Source organism: Loxodonta africana, chromosome 12 (genome assembly GCF_030014295.1).
Source record: "Loxodonta africana isolate mLoxAfr1 chromosome 12, mLoxAfr1.hap2, whole genome shotgun sequence".
Classification (NCBI taxonomy): domain Eukaryota; kingdom Metazoa; phylum Chordata; class Mammalia; order Proboscidea; family Elephantidae; genus Loxodonta; species Loxodonta africana.
In genome coordinates, this window is record NC_087353.1 from 10,012,470 (window position 1) to 10,036,022 (window position 23,553).

At 38.1% G+C, this 23,553-nt stretch overlaps 1 protein-coding gene across 1 annotated transcript in view; it reads left to right on the plus strand.

The window, feature by feature from the left end:
* Positions 1-23,553, plus strand: part of TPO (thyroid peroxidase) — a 96,391-nt gene that overhangs the window by 25,102 nt on the left and 47,736 nt on the right. The window contains exons 5-7 of the mRNA XM_064294929.1: positions 8,107-8,236; positions 11,132-11,338; positions 21,970-22,482. Of these exons, the coding sequence (XP_064150999.1) occupies positions 8,107-8,236; positions 11,132-11,338; positions 21,970-22,482 (850 nt within the window). The remainder of the gene's footprint in view (positions 1-8,106; positions 8,237-11,131; positions 11,339-21,969; positions 22,483-23,553) is intronic.

Here is a 23,553-nt window from a genome sequence, read left to right on the forward strand (position 1 = left end):
CAGTTAAGCTCATTAGAATCTTCAAGGAAAAACACTCTTGGCGGCGGCTTCAACTTCTCATACGAAATGTTAGGGATCATAACATTGCTACAAACGACATGAGAATAAGTAAGATTTTCAAAGTTTGTGGAAAATTCCAAGTGTGTAACAATGATAGAAAAATACTTTTCATCTTCTGAGAGGTTTTAAAATCTTCACCCTGTCTGATCATGGCTGATAACAAATTGACTGGTGTTAATTGCCTCCTATCAAATAGCTCTAACAAGAGACTCAATATATAAGTTCAGCTTTTTTACACTTCAAAGCAATCTGACAGGACATTAGGCATCTTTTGGAAACCAAATTAATTCCTCCAGGCCACTGGGGTAAAAAAAAACTATTTAGTAAATTGTTGCTGCGGTGGATTAAACACCACTCTTGGGACGGAGGTGTCCTGTGTCTAAGCAGCACCTGCCCTAAGTATGTTTTCTTCCCTCACTGCCCAAAATGTGTGGGAAATGATGCAGTTATATTAGAAGTCGAAAGCTCACTTTAAAGCTTTTCTCCTACTACTTAATTAGCTTTAATTTTTTTCCCCTAGCTTATAATGCCAGGTGATATTCTTTCAAGGGAGGACACCAACTTTGCATCTAAGTGCATCCCACGTGTCAGTAACTGGGAAGACACACCTGGCAAACTCAAACTGAATTGTCTCTGAGCATCAACCTTGCACTTTGCATTCAAGATCTCTTCAAGCTGGAGATTTAGAGTTTCCCCTCTCTCTTTTTAGAATTCGGAATATCACAAAATCTATAGTGACTGCTCCCTGGGAGAGAGAGGTGAGCTAGCATTCCTAAATAAATCACAGTAAGTTGGATCGACTGTGGCAGCACAGACATCTGTCTCCCTTATAAAACTGTCCTCCAGAAACGTTTCTATTCGTTTATTTTTGTCAGCTTTATGACCATCTTTCCAATGCTGCCATTAATCCAAATCTAATAACAAAAGAATGATGTGGTAGTGTAAGTCGATCCCACTGGGGGCAGAGATATTTCCAACACAAGATGAGCAAAGTCTAAGAGCAGTCCTTCAAAGCCTTGAGAGACGTGAATGATGGCCAGAAGTTCCCAGGATGGTCCCAGAAACACTTACTATACACCTCTTCTGTGGTCCTGCCGAGTAGGCTAACACACTGATTATGAAGGCTAAGTGCACCCATTCGCTCAGTGGTCACAAAAAGCATCCGTGAGTGCTCTTGGGCTATTATAACGTCCTAGTGAACTGCTGAAATAGAAAAGTCAGTCAGGAAAAAAAAAATCATTGCTTAAGCTCTTAAATTAACATTTCCTTATTTTAATTGAGTGAAATAGCACCTCCCTACAAGCAGCACTTTATGGCATTTCAATAAAGACAAACCAACTGTAACGCATCTGAACTCTTTATTAAAGCAATGCTCCGATCTTCAAAGGCTGACTTATTGTAGCTAATTAAATGCATTACCGTCCCATACAGTTTTGCAAATTGAGCCACTTTGGTGTACTGGAGATCAATGAAGTATTAATAATAGAATAATTCTCTACTTACTGTCCCTACAGACATACAAATGTAACCATGTCTCCCTCGAGGATCCCTTCCTATTGCTAACTAGTCATTCGTGAATGGTTCCTAGATAAAGTAGCAGTGATGTGAATGATAGGAGCAATAAAGTTCCTTTTCTCTAGTATCTGGAGCCATGTAGTGTCATGAGGAGACTTTCAAATGGAGAGAAGCTCAACTAGTTCAGCCTATTGCCAAGTCTAAAACTGAATCTTGCCTTTAAATGTGTTGACTTATTGTTGCCCAGATTTCAAATTGTTTTCAGTAGCACTTTGGGCCTTTCATTCAAATGCAGAACATCTAACTGGGTCATATATATATGTATGTATATATACATATTCATATACAGATTCATATACAGATACATATACAGATTCATATACAGACACATATACAGATTCATATAGAGATACAGATACATATACAGATTCAGATACATATATATATATATATATATGGTTAAAATATACTATATCCATAATGGAGATGATAATTTAGTCTCAAAATAATTCAACTAGTTTTTAAATACACATATTTCCAAAACTCCAAAAAGTGTTTTAAAATCATTTAGTCTGTCATGATCCTTAAAGACCTCAATCCTTATTTGTTTATTCTTAACAAGTGCCTACACGTTAAATGGAACCTTTGGTGGCACAGTGCTTAAGACCTCAGCTGTTAACCAAATGGTGGGCAGTTGGGCTCCACCAGCCCCTCCTTGGAAACTGTATGGGGCAGCTCTACTTTGTCCTATAGGGTTTCTTGAGTTGTAATCGTCTCGACGGCAATGAGTTTGGGTTTTTTCTGTTTGTTTGTTTTGGTGCACATCAAATACGTGAGAGAATTTTAAAAAGTCTAGATCCCGATATTTTCTAATTCAAATTCTTTTGCCGTGTGCTCTCCAAAGCCCTCCAACACAAGTTGTCCATTACCGCACCTTCAAACTCAGCAGCCTCCTTCATTTTTTCACAATTCCCACACAGGTTTGTGGTACAGCATTCATCTTATTTAAAAAAACAAAACATTGCCATCGAATAGATTCCGGCTCACAGATACCTTATAGGACAGGATGGAACTGCCACATAGGGTTTCCAAGGAGCAGCTGGTGGATTTTAACTGCCAACCTTTTGGTTAGCAGCCTAGTTCTTAGCCACTGTGCCACCGGGGCCCCATTCATCTTACAGTGGGTGTGAATAGTGCTCACTAGAGCAAAGCCTGTACAAATACATGTGATGGCCCTCCGCTGAGATGTCTTTGCACATTGCACTACTCCAGCGTGAAACTTAACCCTCTGATCATCGAGTATGAAGCACCAATATATGTCAGGCATTTGCAGGTCAAATTTATTGCTCAAACAAAATGAAAATTATTATCCCCCCTTGCATGAGACAGGACATAGGAGAAACACTAAATGATTCCAATATCAGGATAGGCCAAAAGGTAGAGATTCAAGATGTGCACCATACCTGTACCCATTGCTGTCAAGTCAATTCCAACTCATAGCGACCCTATAGGACAGAATAGAGCTGCCACACGGGGTTTCCAAGGAGTGGCTGGTGGATCCGAACTGCTGATTTTTTTTTTTTTTGGTTAGCAGCTGAGCTCCTAACCACTGCACCACCGGGGCTTCTTGAAGATGTGAGGAAGGTGTGATTAGCATGACCATCCAGCCACCTCTGCAGGGAGATGGGAGGGTGAGGATATGAACTCTTAAACTTCGTTGTGGAAACCCTGTATTCCATCTAGGCAGCTCCTGGACCCTTACAATGATGAGAAACTGTGGTGTTAATCTCTCTCTGTCTCTTCTTATAACCTTCCCATATTCCATTAAACTTGGTCCAATTCACTTCCCTTTCAAAGCTTGTGTGGACAGTCTTTCAATGCCTGAGTACAGCTGGCACAGGTAATGTGCTGACGTACTCACTGGTCTTGAGACTCTCTCCTGGCTCTGTATTCTATATGAAGAGATTTTTATAGGCAAGGGGAATAACTTCAGGTTTTTATTTCATTGTGCTCTACCCCAGTGTCTAGGACTCTTTACTCTTGAGGTATTTAATAGCCCTGGGCTATTGACACAAGAGACAATAATTTTCCTGTACTTTTCTTATTAATTAATAATTAATTAATTAATTATGTATATAAAGTCTAAAGGAGACAGAGTAGCCTCATGTCATGAATCAGCAATGGAATTCTGACTTTGGAGATACAGTGTCTAAAGTCACAGCCCCAACCCCACTGTTGCCTGTTGTTGTGACTGGGACACCCTGAAGAAGCCTCTGAAAGCCTCGAGATCTTCATTAAAGGCTGAGATGATGATCATGCTGACCTCATGGGGCTGTCCGATTGTGGTTAAAGAACCGGCAGGAAAGTAATCTGTAAACTGTACAAATGGAAGAAACTGTTATTATATTTTAAATACTTACCCTCAGTATTCTCTGTCCTCTCTTTTGAAGTGGTTTATAGCCAAGATGTGATGCACATTTTGCTTTAACCAGCATCTCCTTACAGTTCCCACTGAGGTCCTCTGTCATTTTCTAAATTGTGTGTACTCTTTATTATTGAATATTTGTGTCTTTTTAAAAATGTAACCTTTAGCTAAAGTAATAAATGTATCTGATGATGTCATATCCTAACCCCAGTAACATTGTAATTTGCTTTTTATTGGCCTTGTCTATGGGTCCAGAGACCTCCCAATTTTAACCCTATCATGCTCTATTTGGCCTTAAACTCAAAGAACCATTCAAAGCATCTACTCTAAGAAACACTTTCATAAATATTATCTTAAATCATCACCAAAAAACAGATTGGCATACTCAACCTAAGAAAGATTAATTTCTCAAGAAAACACAGTAGTAAGCAGTCAAGACTAACATATTTGCAGGGTAAATTCTCAGAACACATGGTTATTGCTTTATGCCTCTATGACTTCGTGTTATCTTTCTTCAGGCAACTCTCTTCTCTCTTTCTCTCCCCTGTCTTGTGTTTATGATTCAGTTCAAGGTAATACATGGTTTCTGTGAATACTTTACTGTTCATTTAAAAAGAAAATGCAAGGTGTTTGTGCCTATGTTTTGGTTCTGCACTTATGAGGTAGCTCAAATTACAGTAGAGTTAACCCCCTCTAAGTAAAGAGCAATGTAAGAAAAAGTGAGTATCTGCCCAAATGATGATGATTTAGCTGAGGGTCATGTCCTCTGGGCAGCTTTCTGGTGTGCTCAGGGTGCCCTGGATACCTTGCTCCCACACTCCCTTGATGTGTTTACTGGGAAGCACTTTTCACAGGACTCTAAGGAGCCTTGGGGCATAATGGTTAAGCATTCAGCAGTTGGAATCCACCAGCTGCTCCCTGGAAACCTTAAGGAGCAGTTCTACTCTGTCCTACAGGGTCACTGTGAATCAGAATAAACTTGGCAGCAACGGGGCTGATTAATAGTTTAAGTTGCCTGTCTTTCTCACTAGACTGTAAGCCCTTAGAAGGCATGGCCATGTTTAATTTTATATTTTATTCAAACACTTGTCAAATGTGTGCTGAGTAGATGGATGGAATTTTATACAAATTTGAAAATAACTATAGCTGGAACAATCTCCAGAGAAATGCTAAGCCCAGGCTGATCTCCCCTTTGGGGCCTTTTCTCCTTCCCACAGCTAGCATTTTTGGACAGGAGACACTGTCCATAACAACTAGCCTAGATATCAAGTTATCCCAGTGGATAAATATCTGGAATAGTAGCCACTTACATGAAAAGGCCCTGGCTGCCCCTTGAACAAGCTTCTCCCACAGTTCCTGGACACTTGCTGCTCCCTCTATCCACGGGGGTTGTCCTCCTCCCAGATAGTCACATGGTTGACATCAGATTTTATGCAGACCTCTAAGACCACCTGCTTAGGAAGTCCTTCTCTGACCCTTCTATATTAGATAGTAATTCGCATTATTCTTTATTGGTTTGGTTTTCTTCAGGGTACTTACTTACCCGACAGTACATCACATGTCTATATAATTATCTGATTAGTTTTCGTATTAGCTATGAGGACAAGGATTTTATCTTATTCATTCTTGTATTTCCAGTAACTAGCACAGTGCCTATTAAGAATAATTATGTACAGAATGAATAGAATTGTTTCAGTGGCTTTACAGGGGAAGCTAATTGTATTTAGACTCAACTGTTGCATACCTCCCTGTTTCATCAACTATCTTGGGGTCTTTCAAACCTCTAGCATCCATGTCTGTCTGTCTGTCTATGTATCGATGTATCTATCTATCATCTATCTATCTATCTACCTATCGTCTATCTATCATCTGTCTACCTATCTATTTTGCTAGAGTAATCCTTAAAACAGTGTTGGAAAAGAAGGAACCCCCACATAAAATTTTTAAAGTTGACCTCTAAAAATTTTATTATATATTTAAATTGTTACAAAGGATATACCTTCCAGAATATTTTAAATATTGACATATAAAATCAAACTGGTGAAATGATTTATAAATATCAATGGCACATGAATACTATAATAATTTTGTATCCATAACAATCCATTTAAAAAAAAGGACAAGTTTTTTTCTAACAGAAAATTTCCATGTTTATTTTGTTCTTTGAACTGATATTTTCATCCTAATTTCCCTATTTTTTTCCAAATATGGTATATTTTAGGCTTGGAAATATTTTATTTTCTCCTTTTATGTATTTAGTTTTACTCTGCAGAAATTTTATATTTGTATTGTATAAGTTATATATACTTTACATAATTTTATTTAACGTATTTAGTTTTACTCTGCAGAAATTTTATATTTGTATTGTATAAGTTATATATACTTTACATAATTTTATTTAATATATTTATTTCTGTTTTATTTTATGTATATTCGGTTATATTTTCATTCTATGTATTTTACAAATTTATATTATACAAATTAAATTTTATATTTAGAAAAGTGTTAACCTTTGTATTCAAGATTAAGTTATTATTATAAATGTTATTAGAACACAATTGATCAAGTCAGCATAAACATTAGAAATGTTGATAACTAATTAGTAAAGATAAAAATAATTTTATTGGGAATTAATTTGTAAATGAAAAGAATGCGAGTATTTGCCTTAGTTCAGGCATGAATTGGCTAAGAAGGCACTATCCCAGATTGTCTGAGATGGACCCTATTTATGCCCGTTATCCCAACAGAGTTATTAGTAGCACTCCCTTTTTTTCTCAAAAGTATTCCAGTTTGGATTATAAATTACATGGCTACCCTACTAGTTATAAAATGATACAACAATGTTTCCACACCTATTTTTTGACATTTATAGATGTATGTGCTTAAAAAGCTCTTTCACATAAATATGTAGCTGGGAAGGCAGAAGTTTTATTCTAATAGTGGAGCCCAGTTCTCAAAGTTTCTTCTGTGACATATAGGAAAATGATCATATTATAAGTCACCATTAAAATTACTTTTACGGACCTATCAGCAACCACTCAGTCAGGTTAACATTCAATTTTTTACAACTAATATTGAAAAGCACCTGATTTGCAAAAGGATTCAGTACCAGTCATTAGTCTTTCATTTAGTCAATGTCTGGAAATAGTCCCCAAAAGCTCCGCCAACACATATCAAATGATTATCAATTATACCCACCTCTCTTTTACTTAGCAGCACTTTATTTAACACAATATAATCAGACAGAGTTGGTAAAATAAAAATATTATACACATCTTTGCCATACCATGTGCTTTAAATACTTTTTTTTTGTCAAATATATGTTGACAAATAGAATGAAACTGAAAATTATGCGATGTATAGAAAACATTACCATTTAACCTAATTGGCAGTGTCCATCCTCACTGTCAAACCAATCAAGCAAATATGAATTTCTTTCTCTCAGAAAAAGTCTGCCTTCATTCTAAATCCAAATAAACATATTAATAAATGTTCCCTTGACAACCATCTCATGCCTGAATTTAGAATATTTCAGCAAGTTCCCAAGTACCTTGCTTCTAACAGACACTTCATCCTTAACATGAAGTACATGTGACAGGAAAAGACACGGAGCCTAAGGTGGGTTTATGGGGTCTTGATTAAAAGATGTTTAGCTGCAACAGTATTTCAAATAATCTCTTTGTTTGGAGCCCCAGAAATCTTTGTCCTCCAGGGCAATGTACCATTGCACATTCTGTAAGGGTGAGAGATATGCCTTTCCAAAACAAAAGGGTAAAGTAGGAGAAAGCCTACTGGAATGGGAAAGGGGTAAAGGAGAATTCAAGTTGCAGGACACCTCAAAAACAGGTGCATTGTCAACCTTAGGAAAGAGTGCATGTGGAATTTCAGGCTTTGGAAATTAATTCCCTGGCAGCTATCCAGGCCATATGCTCCTAAGAAAGTATGTCCCCCAGGTGAAAACTATTTCTTTAAAGCAAAGGCATCAGAGCCGGCATCTCCATTTATTTTCATTGAGAATGATGTGCAACCCGGTGTTAGATTTGGGACTCGCTGCTTCTTCCTTCCTCTTCCCCATCTTAAACTTTGCACACGTTTGTCTCCCGCAGAGACCATCCTAGATGGGGAGCCGCCAACACAGCCCTGGCAAGATGGCTTCCTCCAGCCTATGAAGATGGAATCAGTCAGCCCAGAGGCTGGAGCCACGATTTCTTATACAACGGATTCCCACTACCCCCGGTTTGTACATCAGGATACTGCTTAAATTGGATTGAAATTACTTTTCCATGAGGCTCACAAAACCAAAAAAAGCCAATCCATTGCCATCAAGTCAATTCCCACTCATATTGACCCTATAGGGCAAAGTAGAACCTGTTTTTGAGGTGTCCTGCAACTTGAATTCTCCTTTACCCCTTTCCCATTCCAGTAGGCTTTCTCCTACTTTACCCTTTTGTTTTAAATGGTGGATTCAAACTGCCCACCTTTTGGTTAGCAGCCGAGCTCTTAACCACTGAGTATTCAGGGCTCCAATGCTAACAAACCTCCCATAACTTTTTAGAAAGCTGAACTTTTACTGAGACCTTGCTCAATATGCCAGACACGGTGGCAGTTGCTTTATATAATTTCCTTTGATCCCCGCGACATTCCTTAGAGGTAGGTATCGTTCTCTCTAATTATAGCTTAGCAGCCGAGGCTCCTGAAGATCCAAGCCACTCAACTAGTGAAAGGAACACTGTAGATTTAAATCACAATTCATTTAACTCCAACGTTTCTGCTCTTTTCAATCACTTCAGTGTTTACAAAAAATTCCTTTATTCTTTAGGTGGAATACTAGGTGCATTCAAAGATATGTATCAATTAATTAACTCACTCATTTATGTACGGATGATCCGTGTGCTTTAAGTCCCAGAGAAGGATTTGTTTGCTAAACAGATTCATACCCAACCAGGTCAATTTGGCTAAACAATGGATCATTTTGCCCCAAATGGACTACGTATTTCAACGAATAAACTAGTTATATGCTTGTGATGCAGACCCATGTTTCTTATATTATTTTCAATAATGGATTTTTTTTAGAAATATGACAATTGATGCTCTGTTCAGCCCAAAGAATGTCAATGTTAGGAGTCAGGATCTGATTCACCGATCAGCTGCAAATTGATACATGATCACAAAGTTCTTCTAGGGAAATAAACAACTTTACTTAAGTATTTTTTTCCAGATGGCTATTTAGTAAGAATACTAAATCATGAAGATGGCACAGGACCGAGCAACGATTTGTTCTGTCAGTAACTGTTGTCTTAATAAATGTTGTTGTTGTTAGGCTCAACGGCAACTAATAACATTTAGTGGGAGGATAGTGTGTTCACAGAGGCTGGAAAGAACTAGTGAGGAGAGTTGAATTCTGTGAGACATGGAAGAAGCAATGGACCAAGTATATTTTCAGCTTTCTGCAAACCACTTGACCTCTCTTAGCTTCACTTGGATTATCTGTAAAATGGGGAAATAATATCTTACCTATCTTGTGCTGTATACTGGACCAGTTGAACTCCTGAGGTGTTTTTACTTTACGTATTATGAGACTATGATTCTATGAATGTATACTCATTGAGAATTATGTAATTATTTAGAAAAATCAGAATTTAAGAATCTTTAAATGTGGAATGCATTAGTTTCCCATTGCTGCCGTAACAAATTACCACAATTTTAGTGGCTTGAAACAACACAAATATATTTTCCAGTTCAGTAGGTCAGAAGCCTGGCATGGAACTCACGAGGCTAAGATTAAGGAGTCAGCAAATCTGTACTCCCTTCTGCAAGCCTTAGGGGAGAATCTGTTTCCTCACCTTTTCCACTTTCCACGTTCCTTGGCTCCTGGCCTTTTCCATCCTCAAAGTCCTCAATGTCGCATATCTCTGTGGCTTTCTTTCATCATCACATCTCACTCTGACCACAGCCAAGGAAGGTTTTAAGACATTAAGGACCCATGTGGCTAGGTTGGACCCACTTGGATGGTCCAGGTTAATTTCCCTATCTCATGGTCTGTAACTTAATCACATATGTAAAGTCCTTTTTGCCGTGTGGAGAAATACATTCACAGATTCCAAGGACATATTTGGGAGGGCATTATTCTGTTTACCACAGTCCACCTCTGGTTCCCTAAAATTCACCTCTATCCCACAAGCAAAATATGTTCACCCCATTGCAAGGACCCCAACAAGTCTCAATTATGTCATCAACCCAAATTCCAAAAACCTCATATAAATCTCATCAACTCAAAACTCCCAAATCTCATCATCTAAATTTTCTAAATTACGTGCTTGTGAGACTCTGGGTATAATTCAGAAACCCTGATGGTCTAGTGGTTAAGTGCTACGGCTGCTAACCAAAGGGTCGGCAGTTTGAATCCGCCAGGCGCTCCTTGGAAACTCTACGGGGCAGTTCTACTCTGTCCTATAGGGTCACTATGAGTCGGAATCGACTCGACGGCACTGGGTTTTGGTATAATTCATCCTAGGACAAAAGTCTTCCCGTCTAAGCCTGATAGCAGAAGCAAGCTGTCTGCACCCAAACGCAATGGTTGCACAGGCATAAGCAAATAAAGCTATAGACATCGTAGTCGAAAAAGGAAAAAATGGAAGGGACAAAGGAGTCCCTGATCCCAACCAATTTTAAAATCCATCTGAGCAAACTCTATTAGATTCCAAGACCTAGGGATAATTCTCTGTGGCTCAAGGCTCCAGCCCCTGGGCTTGTGGCTCCACTCTCTAAGTCATGCACCATGTCATAACAACAGTCAGGTGTTTCATAAGCAACTTTAGTTAATCCCCACAACGACCTCGAAAAATCAATTTTTTTATATCCAGTTACAGATGAGGAAACTAAGGCTCATAGAAGTTAAATAATAGGCCCATCATCACAAATAAATGGCACAACAGTGATGCAAACCCAGGCGTGCCTATCTTCAAAGGTCTCTCTCTTTCCTCTGTAATTACAAGGAATGGATCCTCCATGAGTTTGCCAAGAGTTCTTTGAACAAGAACCACACCATGAAATTTATTGCCCCAAAGTGTCATTTTTCTGCCTGCAATATGGCTTTCCTACATCATGACAAACTGGTTTTCTCTTACCCAGGTTCGGGAAGTGACAAGACAAGTTATTCAAGTTTCAAATGAGGCTGTTACGGAAGATGACCAATATTCTGATCTCCTTATGGTGTGGGGACAATATATTGACCATGACATTGCATTCACACCTCAGAGTACCAGTAAAGCTGCATTTTGGGGAGGAATTGATTGCCAGCTGACATGTGAAAATCAAAACCCATGTTTTCCCATACAGGTAGAATTTTTTTTAACTCTTTTTTAATGAAAATATTAAATGCCATTTAAAAAATTAAAACTGTACAGAAAATTATAAAATAAAAAATCAAAGTCTTCTTTTGGCCCCTTTCCCAGGGGATAATAATTGTTATGAATTTCATATGCATCCCACCAGAAATGATCTATGCGTGTATGTATATGTAATACGTACACATGTGTGTGCATAAGTTTTCTTTCCGTCTGTGGTGTCATACTATATACATCACTCTGTGCATGATATGGGTCACTGTGCAGTATTTCTTTTTTTTTTTATTGTGCACTAGGTGAAAGTTTACAGAGCAAATTAGATTCCCATTCAATAGTTTGTACATAAAGTGTTTCATGGCCTTGACTTCATTTCCCAAAATGTATCAGCACTCTCCTCATTTCCACCTTGGGTTGCCCATTCCTTTCATCCTGATTTTCCACCACTTCCTGTCTTCTCATTTTTGCTTTTGGGCAAATATTGCCCTTTTGTTCTCTTATAGTTGATTGTTCTAAGAAGCACAGTCCTCTCAGATGTGATTGTTTATTTTATGGGCTTGTTTATTGTTTGGCTGGAAGGTGGTCTCCAGGAACAGCTTCATTTCCAGGTCAGAAGTGTGTCATAGGGTCATAAACTTGGGGGTTCCTCCTTTTTCTGTCAGACCAGGAAGTCTGGTCTTTCTTTTTAATTTGATCTTTTGTTCTACGCTTTTCTCCTGCTGTGTCCAGTACCCTCTGTTGTAATCTCAGAGTGGTTGGGTGCAAGCTGGGCACCATCTAGTTCTTCTGGTCTCAGTGTCATGTAGGCCGTGGTTCATGTGGTCTATTAGTCCTTTGGAGTAATTGCTCCGTTGAGTCTTTGGTTTGGCAGTTGGCTAGAATTACTTCATGTTCTAGAACCAGCACTCATAAAATTCCATTCCCACACTGAGCATCCTAAATTTGTGAGGGCCAGGAAATAAGAGGGGCTAGAGAAAAAAAAAAAGAGAAGGGAACTATAGGCAACAGAAGGTAAAGCTGGGATTGATCATCTAATGAACACAGACCCGCAGATGATCTGAGGAATGACTCATGGATCCAAGCATTTTATATGGAGATTTCAGAGGCACAGACACAAAACCAATGCACAGTCAAGGGAATGAAGAAACATGATTTTCAAAATATGTGATCAACAAAAAATCGTTATCTTTTTGTATAAAGAGCTCTTATAAAGCAAGAAGAAGAAATAAACATCCTAATAGAATGGATACCTGATATGACCAAGAAAATTACAAATGAACAAAACAAGCATATATAAACAGACACAGACATGCATAAATGAAACAAATTAAATTAACAAGGAGATGCTATTTTTTAACTTGTTAGGTGTCATCAAGTTGATTCCAACTCATAGCAACCCCATTTGACAGAGTAGAACTGCCGCATAAGGTCTTCTAGGCTGTACTCTTCACAGGAGCAGATGGCTGGCTCTTTCTCACTCAGAACCCCTGGGTGAGTTTGAACTGCCAACCTTTCTGTTAATAGTCAAGTGCTTAACTGTTGCACCACCAGGGCTCCTTTTTAATACTATAAAGGTTTGATATTATTATCAATGTTGAAAAAAAATGCTACACATGCCTCCTGGTGCACATGGATATCTCAAAGTATATAAAAAGGAATGAAATTAGTGGATCATGGATTACATGTGTGTTTTAATTTTAATAGATACTCACAAATTGTCCTATAGCAGTGGGAGCATAAGTTGTGTTTTCTAATCAGTTATTTCTCAGGAAACATTAATATTATTTATCTCCTATAATTTGCCAATTTGATGGGCAAATTTAAAAAAAAAAATGTATCTCTCATTTCACGTAACTTGTGACCTAAGAGGTGCCATTTTATCTCTCTTTCTATAAAACGCTGGTGTATATCTTTTGCCCTTAATTCTAAGTCGTTTTTCCTACTGATTTTATAGATTCTTTATATATTCTGGGCCTTAAGCCTTAGTCATCCCTGATTTCTTGTCTTTTAATCTCGGTTATGGTATCATTATTTATAAAATAAGTTTTAGATTTTGGTATATTTAATTAGCCAGTCCTTTTCCTACGTGACATTTAAATTGTTGCCGTGTTTACAGCATCTTCCCTATCTGAATGCCGTGAATGTATTTTCCTTTAAAATTTTTGAAGCTTGAGGTTTTGATATAACACTTCATCTTATAAGGAATTTATTTTTATGAATAATGTGAGGTAGGTGTCTGACTATTTCTCGAAATGGAGAGCCATTTTATTTTAAACAGCCCATCTTTCCATACTGATTTCAAATACTATCTTTATCATATGCTACACTGTAATCTGGATTGGCCTTTTTTCTAGATTCTAGGTCCCATTACTATAGCTTTAGATTATAATAAAAAGATACAATTTTTAATTTTTTTTTAGATTATGTTCTAAGGATTACTAGGAAAAGAGTCTCCTTTTTTGGTTTTACATAATTATATTGGTTCGTCTGTCAAATTGCTCTTCCATACAAATTTTAGAATGAGTGTGTTAAGCACTGTGAAAAATCTTGTTAGAGTTTGAATGGAATTACTCCTGGTTATGCATTAATTTGGATTTTACTTAGGTCTTACAAAATCGAGCCTTCCTATTCAGGAAGTACATCTTTCAATTTATCCAGTCTTTTATGGTCTTCCCCAAAGTTTTTATAGTATTGTCCATTAATGTCTTGCATATATTTTGATATTGCGTATATTTTGGTAGATTTTATTGGATTTTACTGCCATAATAAATAAAAACTTGTACAATTGTATTTTTTCATTGGTTATTCATCATGTATAAGGAAACATTGATTCTTTTGGATGCAGGTCTTACACCTGGCCAAGCCGCTAGTCTAATAGTTTGTGTATTAATACCCTTGCATTTTCTATAGAGGTAAATATATTATTTGCAAATAATATAGAATTTTCTCCTCTTTTCCTATCTATGTATATCTGTCTATCTATCCACACACACACACAAATACTGCTTTAACCAGTAAAATTTTGAAAAGTGGTGATAGTTGGCCTTCTGGTTCTCTTCCTTGTTTTAGGGACAGGCTTCTGCTTTTTTCCTTAGCATGGTGTCTACTGTGGATTTCTGCTAGACAACTAAAGTCAGTTAAAGAAAATTACCTTTTACTTATGATGCCCCAAGAGTTTTTATTAAACATGTGGGTTGCAGTTTCAAATATTTCTCCCACATCTATTGAGGGGTTCTCCTTTAGTCCATTATTGCAGCAGTTTCCACTAATCCATTATTGCAGTGAGTTGAATGGATGGATTTTCTTATGCTGAGCCGTCTTTACATTCCTGGGATAAGACTACTTGGTGATGATGTCGACTTTAATTTACCCTTGGATTCAATTTGCTAACATTGTATTCAGAACTTTTAAATCTCTCTCCATAAGTGAAATTTTCTTTTCTTATTAGTGGGTATGTTGTACCTTTCTACTTTTGTCGTTACAGTTATGCTAGGATCATACAGTGAGTCTGACCATATGATCTTTTTTTATGTTCAAGATTAGTGTGTATAACATAAATCTATCTGCTTAAAGTATTAGTAGAACTTATTCGTAAAGTTAATTGGGCCTGGTAGCCTTTGGGATGATAGACCTTTGGATGTGCTTTCAATTCTGTTTGTCATAATTGGTCTATTTAGGTCAATATAGGTCTTTTATGATCGTTATTTTTTATTATCATCTTTAATATTCCTTTTCATCTGCTTTGCATTTCTTACCTGCTGATGTGGAAAGCTAAGTTTAGTTTTTTTGATATCTTTTCTTTCTGATAAATGTAGTTAAAAGTATAAATTTTCCTATGACTCCCGTTTGGCCATGTAACCCAAATTTTTATGCAGAATTGTCACATTGATGTTGGTTTTGAATAGGTTTTAATTCAAATATAAGTGAGGTATATGAAAACTATACACCCACACATAAATATAATCTCACATAAACGGACACATTTGAATGTATGTGTGATTTTTCTCTGCACATTCTTCCTTCTTACTTCCCTCCTTCTCCTTATTTGTTTAACTTTCCACTTGTCTTCTCTCCATTTCCATGTTAGTCACTCACCCCAGGAGGTAATCCAAGTCAAAAACTTAGATTTTTGAAGTGTATGTCGTTGGGGCAGGAGGAGATACAAATGAAACAAGGTTGGCGGGAACTTCACAGAAGCTAGACAACGGGAACAAAGGAAATGGTCGTACTAATTCTTTGTATTGAGTGAGTTTGAAAATGTTCTACAAAACTTTCCTTAAGTAGTGTACATCCTTTATATTACCTCAATGCTCATATAGCTACACACAGAGAAACACAAACACAGGTATATTTGTTGAATATTCCTAACCAAAACAGGACTATTTTAACATATTTTCTGCATCTTGAATTGGTCACACAGCAATAGCTCATGGAAATACTTCAGTTCATGGGGCAAAGAGGCAAGTACTTCTTTCTCATAGCTGGATGGTATTTTATGCTGTGGATTATAATTAGGTAATCAGCCATTACCGTTATATAAGGACGTATTGACATGTCGTTACATGTCATTGATTTAATTCCATGGCTTAGATCCCCAGAATTGAAATAACCAGATCGAAAGGCATTTTTTAATGCTGTCATGTTGCTTGCATAAAATGATACAGCACCTCGTAACAATGTCTGAGAATACCCTTTTCCCGCACCCACACCAGCAACAGACACTTTTTTTTTGTTTTTCCTTAAATTTTCTGCCGGGCTGGTGGTTATAAAATGATATTTCATTGTTATTTTATTTGGATCCCCTGAATGCTAATGAATTTTAACCTTTTCCCTTATTTTTTTACAACTTGCATTTTATTTTTCTGTGAGTTGCCTATTCACATCCTTTGTCCATTTTTCTAGTAATTTGTTAGTTTTAATTGCTCTTTGTATACTCTAGACCATAATTCTTTGTCTCTACCTTCCTTTACAAATATTTTCTGAAATTCCATCAATATAGTAACTTTCATAGTCAAGCATTGCTTACTTTTTATATAGTCAAGTCTCTGTGTTAACAGCTTCTGAGATCCCATCTTGGTTAAGAGGTCTCCCTTGCTCCCAAATTGTAAAAGTAATCTCCTAGATAATATTGCAGTGTAGATTTCTTTCATTTCATATGGTATAAAATGTTGGTGTATTTTTATTCTCATCCAGCTGGATAGACAGCTGTGCCAGCCTTCCTTTCCATATGAATTTAACTAACACTTTGTCATAGAATAATTCTGCATATACACTGGGATATAATTTTGGACTCTCTATTTTATTTCATTAATATGTTTACCTATTCCTAAAACAATACTGTATTGATTTGATTACAATGGCCTCATAGTGTATTCTGGAGGCCTGGTGGCACAGTGGTTAAGAGCTCAGCTGCTAACCAAAAGGTCGGCAGTCTGAATCCACCAGCAGCTCCTTGGAAACCTTATGGGGCAATTCTACTCTGTCCTATAGAGTCGCTATGAATTGGAATCAACTTGATGGCAACAGGTTTGGTTTTTGATTACGTATATTCTAACACCTATTAAATCAATACCTTAATCACTATTCTTCTAGTCCATAATTTTTTTAATAAATAATGGAATTTATTTCTTCACATGAACTTTAAGATTAATTTATCCATTTCAAAATAAAAATGTGCTATTGTGATTCTAACTGAAATTGCATATAATTTATACATTAATTTTGAGAGAATTGACCTTCAAGTTTTTCTGATATTTTTAGTTTTTTTTTCTAATCATCAATGAAAACTAAAGTTGTTATTAGTGGTTTTCATAAAATTATTTTATAAATTAAAATTAAGTCATAATTTCATTCTTATAAATACTGTGTTTTTTATTTTTAAGTGTGATTTTGATAATTTTGTTGCCATTATAAAAGTAATTTTTTCTATTACCATTCTGGGTATTTTACTAAAGCAAAAAACAATAATTTTTGTACCTTTGCACGGATTGAAGATAGTTTTTTCCAGTATTTTATTAAATGTTTAGAGTTTTTCAGGTCTTCTAAGCATCTAACATATCATTAAGTAATGAGATTATTTTAGCATTTTTTTATCTTATTCTCTCTTCTAATAGTTTCATTAGTTTCTAATCTCTGGTCTAATTGAATTATTAAAATTTCTGAAATAATAGTAATGACACTGAAAGTGTTTCATCTAGTTCTAAATTTTAATTGAAATGGATTCATTGTTTCACTGTTCAAGATAATATTTACTATTGCTTCCACGTTACAGCTAAGCAACTTCACTCTGCTTCTATTTTCCTTCTATTTCACCAGGAATGGAAACCCTGGTGGCACAGTGGTTAACTCCTACGGCTGCTTACCAAAAGGGCAGCAGTTCAGATCTACCAGGTGCTCCTTGGAAACTCTATAGGGCAGTTCTACTCTGTCCTATAGGGTCGCTATGAGTTGAAATCAACTCGACAGCAATGGGTTTTTGATTTACTACAAACGGTAAATACTAGGAATTTTATCACTGCATTTTAAGACTGTACTGATGTGATTTTTTTCTCCTTTAATTTGTTGATATCCTGGATTATATAAATCTATTCCCTAATATTAAACCACTGTGGGAATAAATCCTACCTGGTCATAGTGCATTGCTGTTTTGATTCATCCTGTTCTTGTATTTTTTTTTTTTTTAAGAAGGGATATTGATCCATAGTATTCTTTTCTTTGTACTATTTTTATCAGAGGCTAATATTAGAAATTTTCTGGCTTTGTAAAATGAATTGGGGCACTTTCTATCATTTTAGCTGAAATAGTTCAAATAACATTGGAATTATCTGTCCTTTGAGGATTTGATAGAACTTGAAGATAAAATACCATCTGGTTCTGGTGCTTTGTTCAGTGCTAAGAACTTTAATCACCTTGCCAACCTCTTCTGCGGTGATTGGTCCATTCCTTCTTGGTATAATTTTGGTTACTTCTACTTTGCCAGGAAATCATCAGTTTGCTCTTCGTTTTCACTTAGATTCCCATGAAGATGTAAGGATCACATATAATTATTTCCATCTGTCTTGTATCTGGGTCTTTTCTCATTCCAAATCTTATTTTGTGCACTTTCTTTTTTCCTTTATCAAGCTTCTGAAGTTTGAGATTTATGTTCTACTTCTACCATTTTTTTATTTCATTAATTTTAACTTTTATTTTTATTACTTTACCATTCTTGGTTTCTTTTGGTTTATTTCTTTGTTCTTTAAATTCTTAGGATACATATTGAGTAACTTTTTTGTTTTTACCATTACCTCCTTCTTTTTAATGAAAGCAATTTAAAGACTGTAGATTTTCTTCTGAGGGATATCTTTGCTCTTATGCTTTTGAGAGGTTTAATATCTGATTGATTTCTACAGAGCTTTTAATTTCTTTTTAAATTTGTCTTTGAACCTATTGTTATCTAGAGCATTTTTAATCACCTTTTTATTAATTATTTCTAATTTTATGATTATTTATATTATTCTATTTAATTTCTATATATCCTTACTAACATTGGTTCTGTCTGATTTGTATAATTCTGAAGGATGTATATTGAAGTTTCCCACTGTAGTGGTTCACTTGGTTTTTTGTTTTTTTTGCTTTATTTTAGTTGGCAGGATTTTAAGTTTTTCACTCTAGTTACACCAAACCAAAAACCGAACCCGATTCCAACTCCGGAGACCCTACAGGACAGAACAGAACTGCTCCATAGTGTTTCCAGGGAGGCGAATTCCAACTACCGACCTTTTGGTTAGCAGCTGTAGCTCATCGTAGCTCTTAACCACTACACCATCAGGGTTCCATACTTTCACAGTGGCCCTTAATTCTAAAACTTACTGCTCTGGCCTCTAGCCTCCAACCCCTTAGCTGTCTTCCCTGGGGATCTTGAATAGAAATAGTTCCCATGAAGCATAACCAGTATGATCTGATAAATCAATTCCCGAGGCAGAGCAGGAGACTCACTGGAGCCTTCCCCGCCATGCCTCAGATTACACAGATGGACAGCTACTTACCCTGCCTGTAAGTAGTGCTCAGGGCCTCTGCTTTGTTTCTTCTACCTATTAAAATGTCATCCTGTGGTCTTCATCCACAAGGGCAAACTCAAAAGTCTCTCTACCTCTCTCTTTGATCTAAATAATTTTTCTTGTACCAAATTTGATTGAGTCCATCAATATACCTGCTCTCTTGCCTACAAATGACTTCAGAGACAGAAATCTAGCTTGGATGAGTTGCCTGCATCCATCCATTTAGCACTGTAAGATGAATGGCTGAAATAATCCAGTCCTGACAACGTAAATTATGCTCTAAAATGCCAAACCATTTTCCCGACCTACATTCACAAGCAATAAGCCTTTGAAACCCCAAAGGTGGCCTCTCACTAAGGTGACTCATTGGGCTCACTATGTGAGTTCATGGAGATGTATTGCTGGAATTCACAAACGTTTTCACAGTTTTTTGCTCCAGACAGCCACAGCAGAAAACACAGGTGCCCATTAAATAAACCAGTCAGTCGTGGCAAAACTGAAAGATCTCTGTGATCACTTAGACACAGCTCTCAAGGACATTCTTCTTTATATTGGGTACTGGTTTTAATTTATGGCTTATTCACCACTTTCTTCACTCTACAAAACATTGAAGAAGCTCCCACACTATTCCTAGCTCTTTTCCAAGTACTGGGATTAAAACTTAAAAACAAAACAAAAAAATTTCTGCCATAAAGAAGCTCACAGTTTTGTAAACCAGTGAGGCATATAAATAGATATAAACCAAAGGTATTTGTCTCGATATTCTGACTAAAACTCTAAAGGGCTTCAAACTCCTTTTTCTGTATCTAACTTTTCCTGGCTCCTTTTTGTCGTATTTCACATTTAGTCTCTCTGAGCCATTTGCTGGAAAACAACATGGTCCTCAATCCACACCTGGATTATTGCGCTCCTTGGCTGCTACGTATTCCACTGTTCCAAGCAAATAGAGTGCAGTGGCCCTGTTCTGGCATTCAAGGCTCTCTGGCCTCTGGTCCCATCCTACTGCTCCAACTTCTCATTCTACTTTCCCCAACCCGCAGCCTTGCTCTACTCAGGCCTCCCCCTTTGTTGTTTCATACACTCCCGTGCCTTTGCTTGCATTGAGTCTCTTACTTGGACTGCAAGACACCAAACAAATGACACCATACAACATAGTGGGAATTTGGAATTTTGAGATGAGGAAGACAGTTTTACTCCTCAAGAAACTCCCATTCTGAAAGAGTGATAAAGAATTGTGTGGAAGGGAGCATGGGCCCACGGATGAGGTAAGTTAACTCTAGATTGAAGAGGAGGGAAAGACTGAAGGATACTTAAAAGACAATCTCAAGTCCTACTTTCGCTGTTAATTCCCACCAATCCTGATGTCTGACATCAACTCCTGTCAGCACTTAGAACTCATTGTCAGTCACGCTCATTTTAATACTTAGTTACTTTCAATGGTACAGTTCTTTACAGATTCCTAGATACCATTCTACAAGTCTATAAGCACTCAAGTCCATGCGCATATCTTCTTTTTTTAGTGCTTAGCACAATACTTTGCCATCAGGTCACTCCCAGTAACACAGCCTTGCACCTCTTGGAGCCCTGGTGGTGCCATAGCTGTTAACCAAAAGGTAGGCAGTTCATACCCACCAGCTGCTTCTTGGAAACTCTATGGAACAGTTCTGCTCTGTCTTATAGGGTCACTATAGTTGGAATCGACTCGACAGCATCAGGGTTTTGTACTTTTTACCGTAACAGTCCTTCTTTTGGAGTTTGTCCCCTACAATCTTTGACTTTGGACAAAATATCTAATCCCTCTAAATCTCAGACTCAGTAACTATAAAACAGAGATGATAACAATCCCCTTTTCATAGTATTGATGTGAGGATTGTGTTAATTGCCCCTTGCAGGGTCTGATCCTGTGTATACTTGCAATAAGGAAGAGCTGTTTTATAAACTGTGAAGAGAACTTGCTACAGGCAACTTTCACATTCAGTACCTTGTTTAATTTTTTCAGAAGAAACCTGGAAATGTGGCAAAATATATGTTTTAGATCTTTATGTTACAGATGAGGAAACTGAGGCTGGTTACAGGCAGAACTAGAACCAGAACCCAGGGTCTCCTCACTTATACTCCAACAGTTTTACCACTGAACAGTGATATTCAAAAAAAACTATGTAACTATTTGCCCATTATTTTTCTAAGTGAAGCATATATCACTGGGCATTAAAAAAAAGAAAGAAAGAAAAGCTTGTCCAAGAGTCAGAAAATAAGCTGGAGATTCCAGATTCCAAAATACTGGATTAGTCTAAGAAACTCCAAGGAAGTTTGTATTTGGAGATGCTAACTCTTTTGGTTTAACTCAGAGGATGGGGACTCCTCAACCCGCTGGGTTCTGCCTCCCCAAAACAGGTGATTCACCTGGGGAGAAGACAAGTCTGGGGTAAGGGAAAGGGCTGCCTTGAAGGGATCCATCATGGAAAAGCAGACTGAACACAGAGAACTCACCCGAGTGTTCCAGGGTCATCCCCTGCCTTGAGTTTTAACTGTCTTTAAAGGAGGGGCTTAAGAGCACTAAGTGAACTTGTTCCTCTTTCCCTAGCAGCTTCCCTTCAACGACTCGCTGACGGCGGGCACCGACTGTTTGCCCTTTTACCGCTCTTCTGCTGTCTGCGGCACGGGACACCAAGGCGCTTTCTTTGGAAACCTCTCGGAGTCCAACCCGAGACAACAGATGAATGGGTTGACCTCCTTCCTCGACGCATCCACTGTTTATGGCAGCAGCCCCGCCTTGGAGAAGCAGCTAAGGAACTGGACCAGTGAGGAAGGGCTGCTCCGGGTCAACCGGCGCTACCAGAACGAGGGCCGCGCGTACCTGCCCTTCGTGGCGCGGCGGTCGCCCTGCGCGCAGGAGCCGGGCGCGGACGGCGCGGAGCGGATCGAGTGCTTCCTGGCAGGGGACGGCCGCGCCAGCGAAGCCCTGTCCCTGACCGCCGTGCACACGCTGTGGCTGCGCGAGCACAACCGCCTGGCCGTCGCCCTCAAGGCTCTCAACCCGCACTGGAGCGCCGACACCGTCTACCAGGAGGCGCGCAAAATCGTGGGCGCCCTGCATCAGGTGCGCACTACCGTGGGTGCTCTGCAGCAAGGGTTAACTCCGGCTGGTTGCTGGGGGGCTGGGCCCTGGATTGCCATTGTTTCAGCTTTATGGCTGGGCAGTTGTTATCCTAGCAGAATACCAACAACAACTACTACTGCTCAACAATAACAATAGGTTGAGTACAATAGTATTGAGTATGTTGGGAGCCATTCTAAGGACTTTACAGGTTTTAACTCATTTGTTACTCACAACCCTTTGAAGTGTGTGGGCACCAGGGATTTTTAATATATCTATAAACTATAGTTGCTAATTCTATTCACCGCACAAGGTTGTTACGAAGAACAAATGAATTATTTTGAATTCGTGGTTGCCATTTGTTGTGTTTGTATTTCATATCATGCCTTGTGTTACTGTTTTTGCTGGTGCTGTCGAGTTGTTTTTGACTCATACTGACCCCTTGTGACAGAGTAGGACTGTCCCATAAGGTTTCCTAGAACTACCCTGTAAGGTTTTCTAGGGTGGCTCAGTGTTTAAGCTCTGGGCTGCTAACTGCAAGATTGGTGGTTCGAACCCATCAGCTGCTCCTTGCGAGAATGATGTGGTAGTTTGCTTCCTTCAAGATATGTAGCCTTGGAAACCCTATGAGACAGTTCTGTTCTGTCCTATAGGCCACTATAGTCGAAATTGACTCCACGGCAGTGGTTTTGATTTTTTGGTTTGGGAATCTTTACGGAAGAAGATCACCAGGTTTTTCACAGCCTCCAATTGCTTAACCTTTTGCGCTACCAGGGCTCTGTGGAAAGCACTTTATATTTCTCCTTTGGTTCTCACAATGGCCCAGTGGAGAAAGTAACAAAGAAAGCTATTGAGTTGCATGGAGTTGAAGTGTCTTGTCCGCTGCTCCATGGGCTTTTCCCTAGAGCAGCATGGGTCCACCTGCTTACTTCTCCCATGTGATACGCTACAGCCCGGGTACCCAATAGTTAGTACACACATCACCAGAGCCTACTGGAGTAGGGTCCTGGAAGCCCCACTATGCCAGATATTAGCCTTTAGTTGCTGGACAGTGAGAGGGACTTGAACAACCTT